Source organism: Sebastes umbrosus, chromosome 10 (genome assembly GCF_015220745.1).
Source record: "Sebastes umbrosus isolate fSebUmb1 chromosome 10, fSebUmb1.pri, whole genome shotgun sequence".
Lineage (NCBI taxonomy): Eukaryota > Metazoa > Chordata > Actinopteri > Perciformes > Sebastidae > Sebastes > Sebastes umbrosus.
In genome coordinates this window covers 10,499,861-10,514,793 of record NC_051278.1, presented here as the reverse complement: position 1 = coordinate 10,514,793, position 14,933 = coordinate 10,499,861, and the positions used below count along the sequence as shown (strand labels likewise).

At 39.7% G+C, this 14,933-nt stretch overlaps 1 protein-coding gene across 1 annotated transcript; it reads right to left on the bottom strand.

Moving 5' to 3' along the window:
• Window positions 1-2,151: 2,151 nt before the first annotated feature.
• LOC119495177 (placenta-specific protein 9-like) lies at window positions 2,152-8,658 on the bottom strand. Its single transcript, XM_037781411.1, has 3 exons — window positions 8,360-8,658; window positions 2,789-2,880; window positions 2,152-2,383 (listed from the first exon to the last, which is right to left on the bottom strand). Exons 1-3 carry the CDS (start codon window positions 8,421-8,423, stop codon window positions 2,237-2,239), a joined length of 303 nt encoding a protein of 100 aa, XP_037637339.1. The 5' UTR covers window positions 8,424-8,658; the 3' UTR covers window positions 2,152-2,236.
• Window positions 8,659-14,933: the final 6,275 nt, after the last annotated feature.

The window sequence follows — 14,933 nt, the reverse complement described above, 5'->3', positions numbered from 1 at the left end:
TGGAATGAGGTCAGCAGTTGTGTGTGATGCTCCGTTGTGGGTTAAGTGTTGCGTTATTGACTGTGCGGCAAAGGAAGAATATGGGGCACTTCACCCCAACAGAATTTGCTGCATTATAAAAACACTGAATGTCTCCATTTGTGGAAAAGAAAAGCTCAGTTATTTCTCAGTCTACACTCCATCAGAGTCAACATAGGTCTGAAGTGGATGTGTAATTATATGTTAATCATTTGTAAATGGGTAATCGCTTATTTTCAGTTCATTTAAGTGTAGCTTTTCTCTAATTTACAATACTAATCGACTGTTTTTGGCATTTTGTTCCTTGATATCGGTGATCATTTCCTCATTGGACTGTGCTTGCAAACCCTCCCGACATGTTTATTTATGTGTTAATGTTCTGGATGCCGTTAGGTGTTTAAAAAAAAAGGCATTGTGCTAGTGTTTGACCAGCAACAGCATGTCTCCTATTCAGCCGTTTTTTCCGATGGATGCTCTCGAAGCGTACCATAACTGTAGATGTCTTAACTCTGTGGATACAGTTTTGAAACTCAGTGCCCTGTTGAGAAAAACAAATCGATAAGAAAATGTGATTTTAATGCCACACTTTTTCCTCCTCTTGATCCTATTTTGCATAACGTTCTTGTGCTGCAGGATTTTTAACGGGGAAGCCTTGTTACTGTACCAACTGAAACTGCTCCGTGTGTTTAAAAAAATGCTGCTTTAACTGCTTTGATAAAGAAATAAATCTCCTTCCAGTAGTTTGGTGTCTGTGTAGTCATTTCCACTCAAATACAGCATTTAAGGCAGCCGGTAGAGGGCGATGAAGAGCAGGGGTATAAACTGACTGAGCAGAGGCGTGCAACATGAATTCATCTCTTTGAATAGCATTGTAAACATGAGCTGTGCCACTATTGACTGGAGGTGGAAGAATCTAAGACTGGAAAAGAAACAAGGCTGTCACAGGATTAGTAGGAGTAAATAATACAGACTAGCTCTCTTTTAAGATTAAAAAAAACTTCATTTTGATACAGTATATGCATACACAATTTTTTTTAAATGTTTGCAATTAACCCCCCGAGACCCGACAGACTTTACATTTTTTAAAAAGCTGTAGCAGGTTCGGTTTTAGAGCTAAAAAACCTAAGGAATACTTTGGTAACAACCATGTAGCTTGTCGCGAAGGAGGCTAAATAACGCTCCAAACTTACATTACATTTTGGTGAGGAAAAACTGGAATGGCCATTTTCAAAGGGGTCCCTTGACCTCTGACCTCAAGATATGTGAATGAAAATGGGTTGTCAGAAAATGTGTTATTTCCGCCTATTCTAAAAATGATGTGTTTGAATATTTCTGCATACTGGGGTCCCTAAACAGTCTTGGAATTACATAAATTGGGTATCACTGTAAAGCTGAGACTCTTGTGGAACCAATGAGCCCAACTGTATTCATGTGTGATGATGTTAGTCTCTATTGTAGCCATTTCATTGTAGTGAGACCATTTTTTGTAATTTGACATTACTGTATAACATGACCTGTGGTGACCTCGAGGATAATCACAGCCTCATGAAACTTTACAAACACAAACAAGAGACCTAGAGCATTCAGAGGATGGTTGGCTATTCTAGGTAGATTGACAATAAGGGGGTTTCTGAGCAGTTTACACTACAGAAGTGCTCGCCATTCAATTGCTGAAAAATGCAATTCTTGCAGAAATCTCAAAATGTTAAAAGTTTTTGATACCAAATCCCAGCATGGCTTTTTTTAGAGGGATTTTTGATCATTTTATCAATTCTCGAGTGGTCAATTTTTTTTTTAATTTAGCACCAAATCTGTGTTACAAATGGTATCAACCCAAAAATTGCTGCAACAATTTATGAGACTTAAAGCTTGAGAATAGCCATCATGTACTTCGATCATAATGTTCTAAACCCTTACACAATTTAACAATTTTAAATAATTTATGAATTCATGTTTATTTCTGATTTATGACTAGAACAACAATTCATCTAAAATTAATCTTCAGGTTCCCAGCTTTCAGATGATGTACACTACTTCTATGTGACATCTACAGTTGACCTGCTATCTCCCCTAAAGACCCCCTGTACCCCCCTAAAAAAGACAAAAAATGGGTCTATTGTGGGTCTCAGAGGGTTAAGTCATTGAAACAGATTTAATCCTTCAAAGTCCAAGAACAAGAGGCTTCTTGAGTCCCTCCTCCATCGATGCCTGGTTAGTTTTAAGACCTCTGCCCAGCTGGGTCCTCCAGGATATCCACTGTTGTCTTTCCTGTATTGTCCAACAGCGGGCGCCACTCTGGGGCTTCAATGGCCTGCAGAAGAGCAGCCAGCTCAACCTCCAACGTCTCAACTGTGTCCTCAACTCTCTACAGACAGACAGAAGACATAGTTGTTGTTTTGACGTATGAATAATACATTAATAAGTTGTAGTATGAATAATAGAATCATCACCCATGAATAATACAATCACTTATTCATATGAATAATACAGTTGCCCAAAAAACAGCTAGTAAGGTGAGGTCAAAGTAAGCGCGGGGTTTGTCACATGAAAGTGGGCCAACTCATCAGCGATTTTGGGAAAAGTTGAGAGATCATGGGGTTTTTTAAGTGTGGATGTGGCAGTGAGCCACGGTTTTCTCGAAATCTTCCTTGAAAGGAAATTTTTTGGCAGCCTAAGACGGAGAGAGAGCTGACATTTGATAATGAAGCTGACAACATCAGGGGTTTCAAAGCACTGAGTGCTGAATATGAGCTTGGATTGGAAACAGCACCTTCTCCACTACATCCAGGCGGTTGTGAAGGCTTGTGTGCTCTTGACAGGCACTTGAACGCACCGCTAGAGGCTGCACAACAGGTTCAGGTCCTGCAAAACAGAAAACATGCATATCTGAGTGATTTACAGTGCATGATGGAGGCAAACAAGTCACTTTAAACCATAATAACATAAGCAGAAAAGCTATTTTTGATCACATACTTCAACTCTCAACTTTCAAAATGAGCATTTCACTTTACCTCCTCAGTTAAACAGGTATTAGGAACAAGAATTAGGAGAACAATTACTTTCTAAGACAACAGGAGATACTGAAGTCCTTTATATGTAAGGCATTGATGTATGTATATATATTTTTAATATTTATATTTTTAATATCTTTTAATCAGGACTTTTTATAGTGTCTCATGTATTGTAATGTATTATATGTAATGTATTGTTGTTGTTGTTGTTTTTCTTATCTGGACCTTGAGTCTGCAATAAAGTTTGAATTGAATTGAATTGAATTAAAGCAATAGTTTGACATTTTGAAAAATATGCTTAATCACATTCTTGCAGAGAGTTAGATGATTTGATCAATACTCTCCTGTCTGTAATTTATTTATTTATTTTTCCTATACTTTATTTAGAAAGTTCAATACTGTAGCTACATAAACATGTTCAGTGTATAAAGTATAAAAATAATATTCATTTTTACAACAAATAACATGTAAGGACAGGAAAAGATGAATAAAACATAAAATAAAAAACAATTGGGGTCTGTTAAACAATTAGAATAAATTTGAAATGTCTAAATAATCTAATAGTTTTTGCCAATTTCGAATTTTTGAGTTTTCAGTTGTAGAAACAAATATGTTTTAAAATCAGTATCTTTAAAAGTATAATTATATATACTGTATATTATATGTATGTATGTATATATATATATATATATATATATATATATATATATACATATATATATATATTCTTTTAAGCCATGTCATTTTATGGATATAATATTTTACAAAGTTATAGATAAAATTAATTATGTAAATTTAATCTGCTGTGAAACTGGGATTGTTAAAAGTGTTGTTAGTATGATATGTTTTTCAAAATGTTTTGAGAAGTTCTTCTGTAAATTAATGTCATTGATGTAATTTATAGTTGCTATGGCGACGGCGAGCCGGAAGCTCGCAGCTAACGGTGCAAACAGTGGAAACTAGCAACACTTCTGACAAAGCTAACAGTGTTTACCTGCCCACAGGGAGAGAAACTTCATTCTCTGCTCAGGTAGACATTACTCCTTTATATCTTTACATAGACAATAGTTTGCTGCTCTAATAATGCTCTTGATATTGAATTTAGCATGCTGCAGCTTAGCTTAGCTTAACCTTCCAGCACTTTTAAAACTCACTATTAACAAGTATCTATAATATATATATAATTGTAAAAACTACTCCTCCGGTTCACTTTTCCTGGCCAGGAGATACAGAAATAATGTATTAATTGGTGAGTTTTACTGTCCTGACCCGGTACATTTATACGCTTAAAAAGTTACAAACAGTTCCTTTAAGTTTGACTCATGTGACTCTGCAGCAGAGTCTAAAATGATTATAATCTGTGCAACAGTCAGGGCACCATAATGGGGCACCATAATGATCTTGGTGTGAATTCACTCCAGCAGTATTGGGAGGGGGGGGCCACGTGCATCCTTCCAGCTGCTTTCCCCTCACAGTCATGTTTCCAATTATCTGTGTCTCTTTGAAGCCGACATATTTGAGTGGAAGCCTGCATTCTCTGGCAGGACTCTGCTTTCCATTTTCTAGCACCTTCTTAGTGGCCGCGGGCCAAGCTCCCATTGATAGCATTTATATTTTATAAATGAATGAACTTCTCATTCATTTACTGACTGCTGGCAGCGGTGCTGTCGCTGTTATTTAGATGAAACATTTGGAGTGTACAGGGACAGCTAATGCCCGAGAGCGTGTGTTGTTATCGAACATTAGTGATACTAAAGGCAGTGTTAGGTTGCCTCTGTGGAGCGGCATTTGTCAATATCATTTCTCTCATACTGTGGCTGCTTGACAATGACCAAACAAGGTTGTGCGTTCACCTTTTCTCCTGGAAAATACCATGAAATAACACTTAATCTTGAAGTTTTCTTTTAGGCCTTAACCAACAGGCAGCTGGTAACTTAGAATGAGCCAAAATACACTGAGCTCTTTCCAACTGTAAAAACTCTACACCTCCAGATTAGTTTTCTTTGGTTTCCTTGAAGTTAAAATCTCATTTTTTTGTTTGACAGCTTTACTCTTTGTTCACTTTTTTGAGCAATACAGTATGAGAAAGATTGCTCAACTTTTAAGCTCCTACAGTGCCTTTTCCCCACCATTTCACGCCTTCACATTACTCATTTTGTCCTCTCTGTGTCCTCATTGGAAAACAGAGCTTCACATGAGCACACTTGGAAATACAAAGTCTGCTGTCAGATAAATACAGACTGGCTTTGTTCAGGTTTCCGTCTTTGTAGCTCTTCAGCAGCGGCTACAGCTGTTAAATTAAATTCACATCTGGCATGATAAACTAAAAAAAGATGAAGACAAAATGTATGTGTTTACTTTCATGAGTGGATATTTATCCTTATAGATGCAGGGATTGTTGTTCTGCTGATCTCACGCTGCAGACCGTATCCGTCCTAACAAGTCATTTAATCCACTGCCGACCCTTAAAATCTTTTCTTCCTTGAGCAATAAAAGCTGTGCCAGCAAGAGTTGGCCGGAAATTATTCCCACATCTTATTCTGCACGTTGTCCCCCCCATGTACAGCCGTGCCTTAGCATCAGGCTGTTGATTTTACAGAGATATCCCGTGGAAACATTTTACAAGCTCCATTACGCCAGCAGATCGGTGCCAGGTTTAGTAAATGCAGGAAGCAGGCCAAGAAAGAGCAATGGATGGATGGATGGATGGATGGATGGATGAATGGAAGGGACAGTAAGTGGGTTTTGTCACTGAGCGGACAGAGCAGATGTCTGCCCTGATGTGTCCTTCATGATGGAGGTTTTGTTGAACTGACTCGGGGGCATGAAGGTTTGACAGTGATAGATCAGCAGTCTGCTAAAGACGTGAAGATTTCCAACACAGACGCTATTAAAGTGGTGGTTTCTGTCGTTGCATTTCAAAACAACCACAATCTTCAGCCGTAGCAGAATTGTGCTGCTGGTTTACCGATCAGCACAACAACAAAAATCCCCCCAAACCACAGCTGTGCCTCCATCTAAGTGTCAGTGTGTGTTTGTGTGATCAGTGTGTACACAGCCAGCTCTTGAAAAGGGGAAAACTTGCAACAGAGAGCTACATCATGAATACTGGCATGAAAAGGAAGAAGTGTCTGTGATGTATGCAATAAACAGATGAATGTGGCTGATGTGAAATAGCTGACTGGCTGAGATATTAGTTATAATCTCACCAGTCTGTGTTTCCAAAACAGCGATAAAGGCAGTCGTTCCTGTTTGTGTTGGCTTTTGCTTTCGTCCAGCTCACATGAAGACTTTTTTTTTCTCCCCTGATCCAGGAGGTTGAGAAATCATAGATTCACACTCCAAGGAAACACACCACAAGAACAAGCAGATATGATGAACACTGACTCCACCCGAGGACAAAGGTGAGTGTGTGTGTGTGTGTGCGCAGTATTTTCTAGCTCTGTGGGTTTGTTTTCTGACAAGGCTCTCTACAGGAGAGAGGAGAGGAGTTCAGCCAAGTGCAAAATTGAGAAGTCAGTGCAGGTCAGAGCGTTAGTTCACAACAACAGTGTTCATACAAACTGAGAGACATAAAGGCAGTTTACAAGCATGATCAATGAAGAATAAAAACTGTCATGTGTACTGCATAAAAGCCTGTTTGCATATGCAAAGTGAAACTGCATAGGATGCGCAACAGTGGGCAACCTCCAGGTCTGAAAAGTGAAGTCAATGCTGAATTGCCTTAAACTTGCATTCTTTCTAATAGCCAGCAGGGGGCGACTCCTCTGGTTGCAAAAAGAAGTCTGATTGTATAGAAGTCTATGAGAAAATGAGCCTACTTCTAACTTGATTTATTACATCAGTAAACATTGTAAACATGAGTTTATGGTCTCAATCACTAGTTTCAAGTCTTCTTCAATACAGCATGATGTTCATTTAGTAAATGATGGTCCCATTTAGAGTCAAATAGACCATAAAGCAGGGGATGCTTTAGGACGTGGCTACCTTGTGATTGACAGATCGCTACCACGGCCCAGCTCCTTAACCTTTCTCTTGATTCAGTCTGTTTGTTATTGTGACATGTGGCTTAGTGTTATCTAACAGAGTTTCAATATCATGGCTGAATATTTAGCTGATCTTGACAATGTGGATGCGACGCAAGATTTCAGAACGAGACCTCTCCCAGCGAGACTTTATTAGACACAAACAGACCGGATGAAAAGAAAGTAAGCAGAGAAACACTTTTATTGGACGTACATTGACGGTGACGGTTGTTGTCCCCATTAGTCACTTAGACACAAAAACATGGGAAAATACTGGTTTTGGGTTGAAAAATTCCAAAATTACCCTTTAAGGGCTTCAACCCTAAACTGTACCTCTCAATTTGGCAAGCAACAAATAAACATGTTGAAAAGATTTTAACCTTTTGTTTCCAATACGCGCACTTAGATTTCCCTTAAAACATCTAGCCTTTTCTAGTTTGTTCTCCTCTTGTTTCCATTGCCATTTAATTGTTTCTGACTCACATATCATTTGTTTGACACCATGGAGTGCCGTATCCTGCCCTTTTCTGAGATAGAGACCCTTGAACCATGAAAAAGCCTTTAAACAAGAACTATTCAACCCATGTTTACTTATTATGTTACCGTAAAATTAAGCTTTTAAGATGAAATATGAGATGAAATGCTTCGTGTGTGTGTCTGAGTGCTTGCTTGTTTTATTCGGTGAGTGTTCATTTTGCTGTGTTCCTCCTGCAGTTGGCCATTCTTGCAGTATGAAGTCAGTGTAATTCACACTCTGTGAGGCCGTCACTCACAGATTCGGCTCTGGAGGATTGGCCCACATTTCTGTGAATTTTCCACTGGACTTTAGTAACACTGATAAACAAAGCTAAACACACTGGTTAGAAGTGGGCAGATGAACATAATGGATGAAGAGAAAGCGAGCAATTGTTTGAAACTATGAGGACACAATATTAGATTAAGTGTAGCCAGAGCTGCAGTGGAATTAGTAACAGATGTGGTGGCAAACCCTGAACACACACAGACTCACATGTGGGTGTATGAACACCCCATGATGTCAGTTCAGCTTCATGTGTGTTCATCCAGCCGTCGTCTACACAGACTTACATCTGTGAAATATATGACATGTATTGCAACAAAGACGAACAAAATAGACGCGATAGGCATCCAAAAATGTATTTATACTACACCCCATAAATCATTTGTTAGTTAAATAAGTAATTCAACGCACTGAATACTGATCTGCTCAGCTGAATTCCCAGCTGTGTGTCCTTTGGCCCTTCCTGTCTGACCTTTGACCCCTCCACCCTCCCCTACATCCCTTACCTGCAGCAGCGTAGCCAATCAGAAGGAAGATGAGTCCAACTGAGGAGGTGGAGGGGCAGGTCATGGTGAAACCTGGCGAACAGCTGGTGACGAAGCGTGTAGTGTGTGTGAGAGTAAAGACACAAACAGCCCCCCAAATCTCCTCTAATCCAGAACCAGGCTGAAAACAAAAAGGCTTCTTCTTCTTCTTCTCCTCCACAACTCTTCCTGTTCACCCTGCGCTCGCTCTCCTGCTCTCTTATCCTTCCCTCGTTGACTTGGTTGCACCCAGTTTCCTAATGAAAACATTAGATGCAGAACAAAAAGCTCAGTATCTGGGAAGGGGCGGGAGGATGGAGCTGCTGGGGAGGGGACTCAGATCTCAGTTCAGCCTCACGCTGACCGGCTTTTAAAGAGGGGGAACTCTGGTTTTACTTAAGTTTTGTGGTCACTGGCATTTTATTGTTCACGTTGAAGTTAATATAAAAGCACAATCAATCACAGCAAATCATCAGCATTTACATACTAAACGGATAATTTTAACATAAGTATACAAACATGGTATTCTTTTTTATAATCCATGTATATTATGTATGTATATTTGCCCGACAAAGGGCTCTTACTTGCCCCTCCAGTCTTAAAAATGTCCCCTCCTTCCTTCCTCCACCCTAGTTGGCACATGGGTACGACAACCCCAAAAATAAATAAATAAATATATAAATAAAATAACCCGTTGCTATGTAATATGCATGTTTTTTTTATATCTGTGCTTCTTCTTTGCATGTTCTTGTAACAGTGTCTAATAATGTAGTACAATGTGGTCTTATTTAGTCCATGCATGTCCTGTATTGTGAGCCTCCATGTTGCATGTTTTTTAATGATTTTAATAACTTCATTAAATATTATATTTTGTTTTTAGGGTGACTCTGAAACATCTGTCCAGGGACTATAGACAAAAAAATAGCTTCTTGGCTAACTCTGGCGCATTTAGAGCAATGTTTCTTAATGTGCACAGTCCCTGTTAAATAAAAGAAAGAAAGAAAATAAATATATAATAATTAACAAAAAACAGTAATATGGAAAAGTTAAATATTTGTACATGTTAAATGTAAAAAAGGAGAAAGAAAATAACAATACATAAATAAATACATATAATCATGAAGAAAAAATAAAGAAAAATAAATATATTTAAAAAAACAAAACATCAGTTATAAATGTCAAAAACTGCCACAGGGAAACCATGTAGACCATATATTTTGGTAATAGTATAAACATTTGGAAACAGCCACAGATGCTATTTCACAGTCTGGGTTATATAACTTAATGTCACTTTCTCCGGTGCCTTGGACAAGGTGTCAGTTGTATTTCCCTTTGCACCGTTGGTTCGAGGCTTCGAGCTATAAAGAGGTCCAGAGAGATGATGTCTAATAATGAGAGGAACCACTGGGAAATCTGAAGTTTATGGGGAGGCTTCCACCTTAGTACTAGCAATGATCGGTCATTTTTTACATAGTTTATGAAGAAAACATGACATAAGAAGACTTTTCCAGAAATAAGATTTCAATGTTATATTCATACCATATTCCAGCACTGTATTACAAACACCATCTTTAGACTAACAGTTACATGCAAAAAAAATGCTGTGATGCATCAAAGACAAGGGTAAGACTGAAGTAGACAAGCTCTTAATAATTTAAATTTTATTATTTAAACTGTATTTTTCGATGTAATCGAGAGAACAACATAAGCTGCCGAGCTCTTTCTGGGAAAAGCAGTCAGGGTTTCCGTTTGGCAGGAAGTCCGAGAGATCAAAATCAATTCAGCAGCAGAGAATGCCCTTTATAATCACATTGATTGGTTCCTGTTATTCTCGCTGAATTGACTTCTCTCTGTCTATATCTGTGTGACTCACACACCTTCCCACACACATACACACACACACACACACACACACACACACACAGCCAAGACTGTTACGTAGTAAACGTGGTTATCTTCATTAAGCCTGGCTGTCTTCAGCCTCGTGCTCCGCTCTCTCGTCTGGCCTCTTAAGCAGATCTACAGGTTAAGCAGCACAAAACAAAACTGGAGGAAAAGTGAGTGAAGGGATCAAAGGAGAGAAAAGTAGATCAAATCCAGAGGTATACAGGCCAAGGACACATGAAAAGAAACAGTTATATGCCAAGAATTACTGTTAATATCTCACACATGACCAACCTTCTTGGTCTTTCATTTATATTTTAGTTTTAGTGGAAACTCATATGTCCTTAAAGTGAAAAAAAGGACTAGAAATCACATTTGAAAGGACACAACTCAAGGAAAAAAAATTAACTTCATACTGTCAGAATGAATTTGATACGCTTAACATCACACAAGGAAGAAAGGCACATTCAATTACCTTTTTTAACATTTAGTAGAAAGATGAATCCTCAGCGGATCACCTCAAAATGCAGATTCACTCTTGCATTTATTTTTTAAATTGTTCAGAAAACATCTACTTATTTATTTATTAGTTTATGTAACAGGGACGACATTTATTAATAAACAATGCTCCTGTCCCTGGACAGACATTACATAGTCACCCTAAAAAAAAGAAGATATACATATATATATGCAAATTTGTATTAATGTTGGTACACCAATGTGCATACACGATACATATGTAACGCAATTTGTGTATTTTTGGCCATTTCCAGGCTCTGTACTTTAACAAACTCCTCCTACAGATTTAACCTGATTGACTTCAAATTGGGTCGGCCCAATCTAAAGACCTTTGTGATGAAAAGTTATTAGAAGTTTGAGCTTTCGTGAAACGGTATTTACTTGATTCGCCATTAATCAACAAACCGTTGTAACTCGACTGTACTTGGTCAAATCTGCTTCAAACTTGACCTACTTCATATCAGTCCAGGCCTGAGGACATCTACGTGACAATATTGTCTCATAGTCGTAGCGCCCCCTACTGGCAACAGGAAGTCAGCTCTATGTGACAAACATCATACGGTTTACATTGTGTGGTCACTACACTTGATATACAGCAACATAATGCATGTTTAGCGCGTGTTAATGGACACAGAAAGTGGTGCAAAATTCGCAATATGTAATTTCTAGCGCCGTGCAGGAAATAACGTCAAACTCGTGTGCACAGTTTCCGATGGTCATGGAAGAGCATGGCCGCATCAACCGGCGTCCCGCCAGTACCCCAGACGTGCACATAGGTGCAAGGGCTCGATCATCGCTGCTTGCAGCGCTGAACCACATTTTTAAGGGCTAAACATGCTCCAAAAATAATTATATAACGTAACATAAATCCCACATAACATACATTTGAGCAATTGTTTTTACCATAAAATCGAAATTACATTAGAAAAATTGTTCGAAGTGTACAATAAAACCCTTGTCAAATATGGCTTCTTTTAGGTTCCACATTTTTAGGTCCCAAAATGTTCATGATCGCAGCGTTGACAAGTCATGTGACCTCGCGTGTTAACAAAATATATCTATTTTCTAGAAATTTGAGAGCTGAAAATGGATTTTGGTTTGTTTTTCATAAGAATTTATCAAACAAATTCTAAACCAGCGTGATATTAGATGTAAATGTAGGTCAAAGGTCATCTTGTGACCCTTCACTCAGATAGTGAATACGTGTTGAAGCACAGAGCGTCTACTCAGACACAGATCCAGAGGATCATGGCATCCAGTAGGTCGGCGTCGGCGTCACGCCGATCTGTGGTGTAACAGACTGCTGGAGGCGGGGTCACCTTCTCTCTGTCTATTTCTGTCCAGTACTCGTCTTTGTGCTGTCTACATGTCTGTTTGTTTTGGTCAATGTAACGCCTGCCAGTCATGATGATGACCAAACGAGCGTGGAGAGATGAGGGAGACCCTTCATCATTTAATCCAGTCAAACAGTAAATCTTCACCTGAACACGGACCTCACTAAACCCTTGTTGTTGCCAAGAAGAGAGCTCAGCTCTGCGTACCTGTTTGGCCTCTGGCATAGTACGCCGTCTTCCTGCCACTGTTTTTTAAGGCGCTAAATCTAATTTGGGTGAGGAGTGCTTGAAGTCTGTGGCTCCATCAAAAGAAGACAAGTCATTAGTTGACCTTCGGTTTCCCTCGACTGTGTCCTAATCCTATTGTAGATTTGCTGTACTTACAGAAACTATCAACAGCTTGACTCATGTGCTCAGCTTACTCAATATATGATAAGAAGACTGGTACCAAATCTTTTCTTTCATGCCTGATAGAACAGTGTGACTCTGTCATGTGGACATTTCATCATATAGCACCATATATTTACTTTCCAAATTATGAAGATAAATCTGTCAGATATTCAAAATTGATATTACTTTTCTGTCCATTTATAACGTCTGTAGACAAAACTATGATCCTCATCAACGGTCCATTACTTGACCTTTTTCTACGCTATAATAACTGTAGCTGTCTGGCTAATTTCAGCTCCTTTTATGTCTAAACAAAGAAAGCTCTATTTGAAAATCATGCAGACTTCTTTAGCCGCGTAAAGTGACTTTCATCCAATTTTCTGATTACGAGCCGCGACAGCGACGCTAGTATTGTTTTCACCTTATGAGTCAGGAACTACCACAGAAGTGGTTTTGAGTCGACCTGTCTGAGGACAGATATTGTCAAATCCGAGCCACAACTCTGCAAGATGCAGTCATGAAACTTTACAGATGTGTAGTTGAGATCAAAATGAAAGCCGCGTTTGAAAATGTGTATGGTCCGAGCAAAGGCACCAGAAGTAGGGGGTAGGAATTGGGGAACTGGCTCTTGGCGTTGCAGCTAGTCTCTAGTTATTTTATGTGTCTCCTTCCGACACAATTCAACCATCCGACGAGCATTTGTGAAGAAGCATACTGGCAGCTTTAGTGTTTATAGGTTTGTGCCCTTTTGATTGTCCCAGCTGCTTCTCTGGTGTGAGCTAAGCGGTAACCCTAATTGCCCAAACATGATCAGCGGTAAGCCGTGCCCTGGTTTTCCTATGGGGAGAGTGGTGCTGGGTGTTAGGCTAAAACGCTACCCTCGGCGTGGCGCACCACTCGAAAATTACCTCCGAGCGCTGCACTGAAAGTTCAAGTTATTTCAACTTTGACCTCGGTTGCTGCCGACCTTTCAAAGTGCAACCAATGAGAACAGCTGCAACTGTTGTTGTTGCCTAGAAACAGTGAATGCCATTCCCTGATGGCATATTATACCTGCATTGCACTTTTCCTCTGCGAGGCTTTACGCCCTAACTCACGGTGAGTGAAGAGCAAATTTCTTATCATGTAAAGGCAGCTTAAAGGGTTCAGTATGCTTGAAATTAACTAGGTTGTACGACGTGTACAAAGTGTTTATACCTGTTCTAAATGGCCACACTCAATGGTGGGGCAAAAAGCATGATGTCATAGTGGCAGATGGGAATAACGATCCACACTTTTGTGCAGTCTCGGAATGAAGGCATTCATGATGTTGCACTCAGTTGTGCACATAGAAAGTAACGGAAATTGTTGTGTGAATAATCATAAAAAGGGAGCTTGAGAGAGAAACCTGCTTACTTTTGGCAAATTGCTGCAAGGCACTTTGTCTGAAGCATGCTGAGGCCCGAACCATGCATGCAGTGATGGTGACCCTTTTGACTTTTACCCCTGCCCCACAGAGTTTGTGCATATCTGCTTACCACTGGACTGGTCAGAGTCTACTAGGCTTGAATGCAGGTAGAGAGACACTGTTAATGATATAACACAATCACTACTGGAGATTTTAGACTGTCACACGTCTCTCTTTGCTGTAACTGACACCATCTGCACTGTGCTGCAGCTGTAAGCTCCACCCATCTTCACACTCCATTCACTTCGCTCAGATTTACCTGCAAATACAGTTCAAGCCATGTCTGCTGAAGGGATTATCTCTGATTACAAACATTCCTGTGGTGATTTCAGTTGGTGAACACTCATTATCTGGAAGGAGCCACTCTGTCCAGCGAACGCTGGCATCACCGACGCTCCTCAGTTCAGATTTGAGGAACACGTTGGACATCCGATCAGAGCTGAATAGGATCTGGACCGCCTGCTGAGTGCTGGCAGCAGCCAATTTAACTCTTCTCCACTTTCCCTAAAGTCTCTGTGATCTGGCTGGCAGCTTGTCTCTCTCTACATGTACTGTTTATCCAGAGAAGCCTTGCTCTTCTGCAGCAAAATCCTGCTTTAGTTTCGTTCTGATGCAAGCGCTGACATCTGACAGCTCATCTCATAGAGAGCAGTTTGAGGGGGGAGGTGCTATATACCCTGATTCTAGGGGTGGGGGAAAAAAAATCGATATTTGAGTCTATGAGGAGGTAGAAGGAAGTTACCGCTTTTATTGTTGTAATCTGAGTAACGTTACGTCATATTTGTTCCGTATCCATCCCTACTATCCCTAGTGTATTGTCCCAGCCCTACTGGATTCTACAAATGGAAAATGGAGATATGAGAGTTACTTATGGCTCTTTCTCACTGATTTTTGCAGGTACAGTTATTGAATCCTGCGATTCTCTGGACACAAGCCTGCATCTCTAACCTTTTAGGCACCCACAACCCCATTTTCTTTCATT

Coding starts and splice junctions, on each gene's coding strand:
- LOC119495177 (XM_037781411.1), bottom strand. CDS start 8,423: ATGACCTGCCCCTCCACCTCCTCAGTTGGACTCATCTTCCTTCTGATT. Junction 2,881..8,359: donor GATTGGCTACGCTGCTGCAG/GTAAGGGATGTA, acceptor TCTGTTTTGCAG/GACCTGAACCTGTTGTGCAG. Junction 2,384..2,788: donor GCCTGGATGTAGTGGAGAAG/GTGCTGTTTCCA, acceptor GTCTGTCTGTAG/AGAGTTGAGGACACAGTTGA.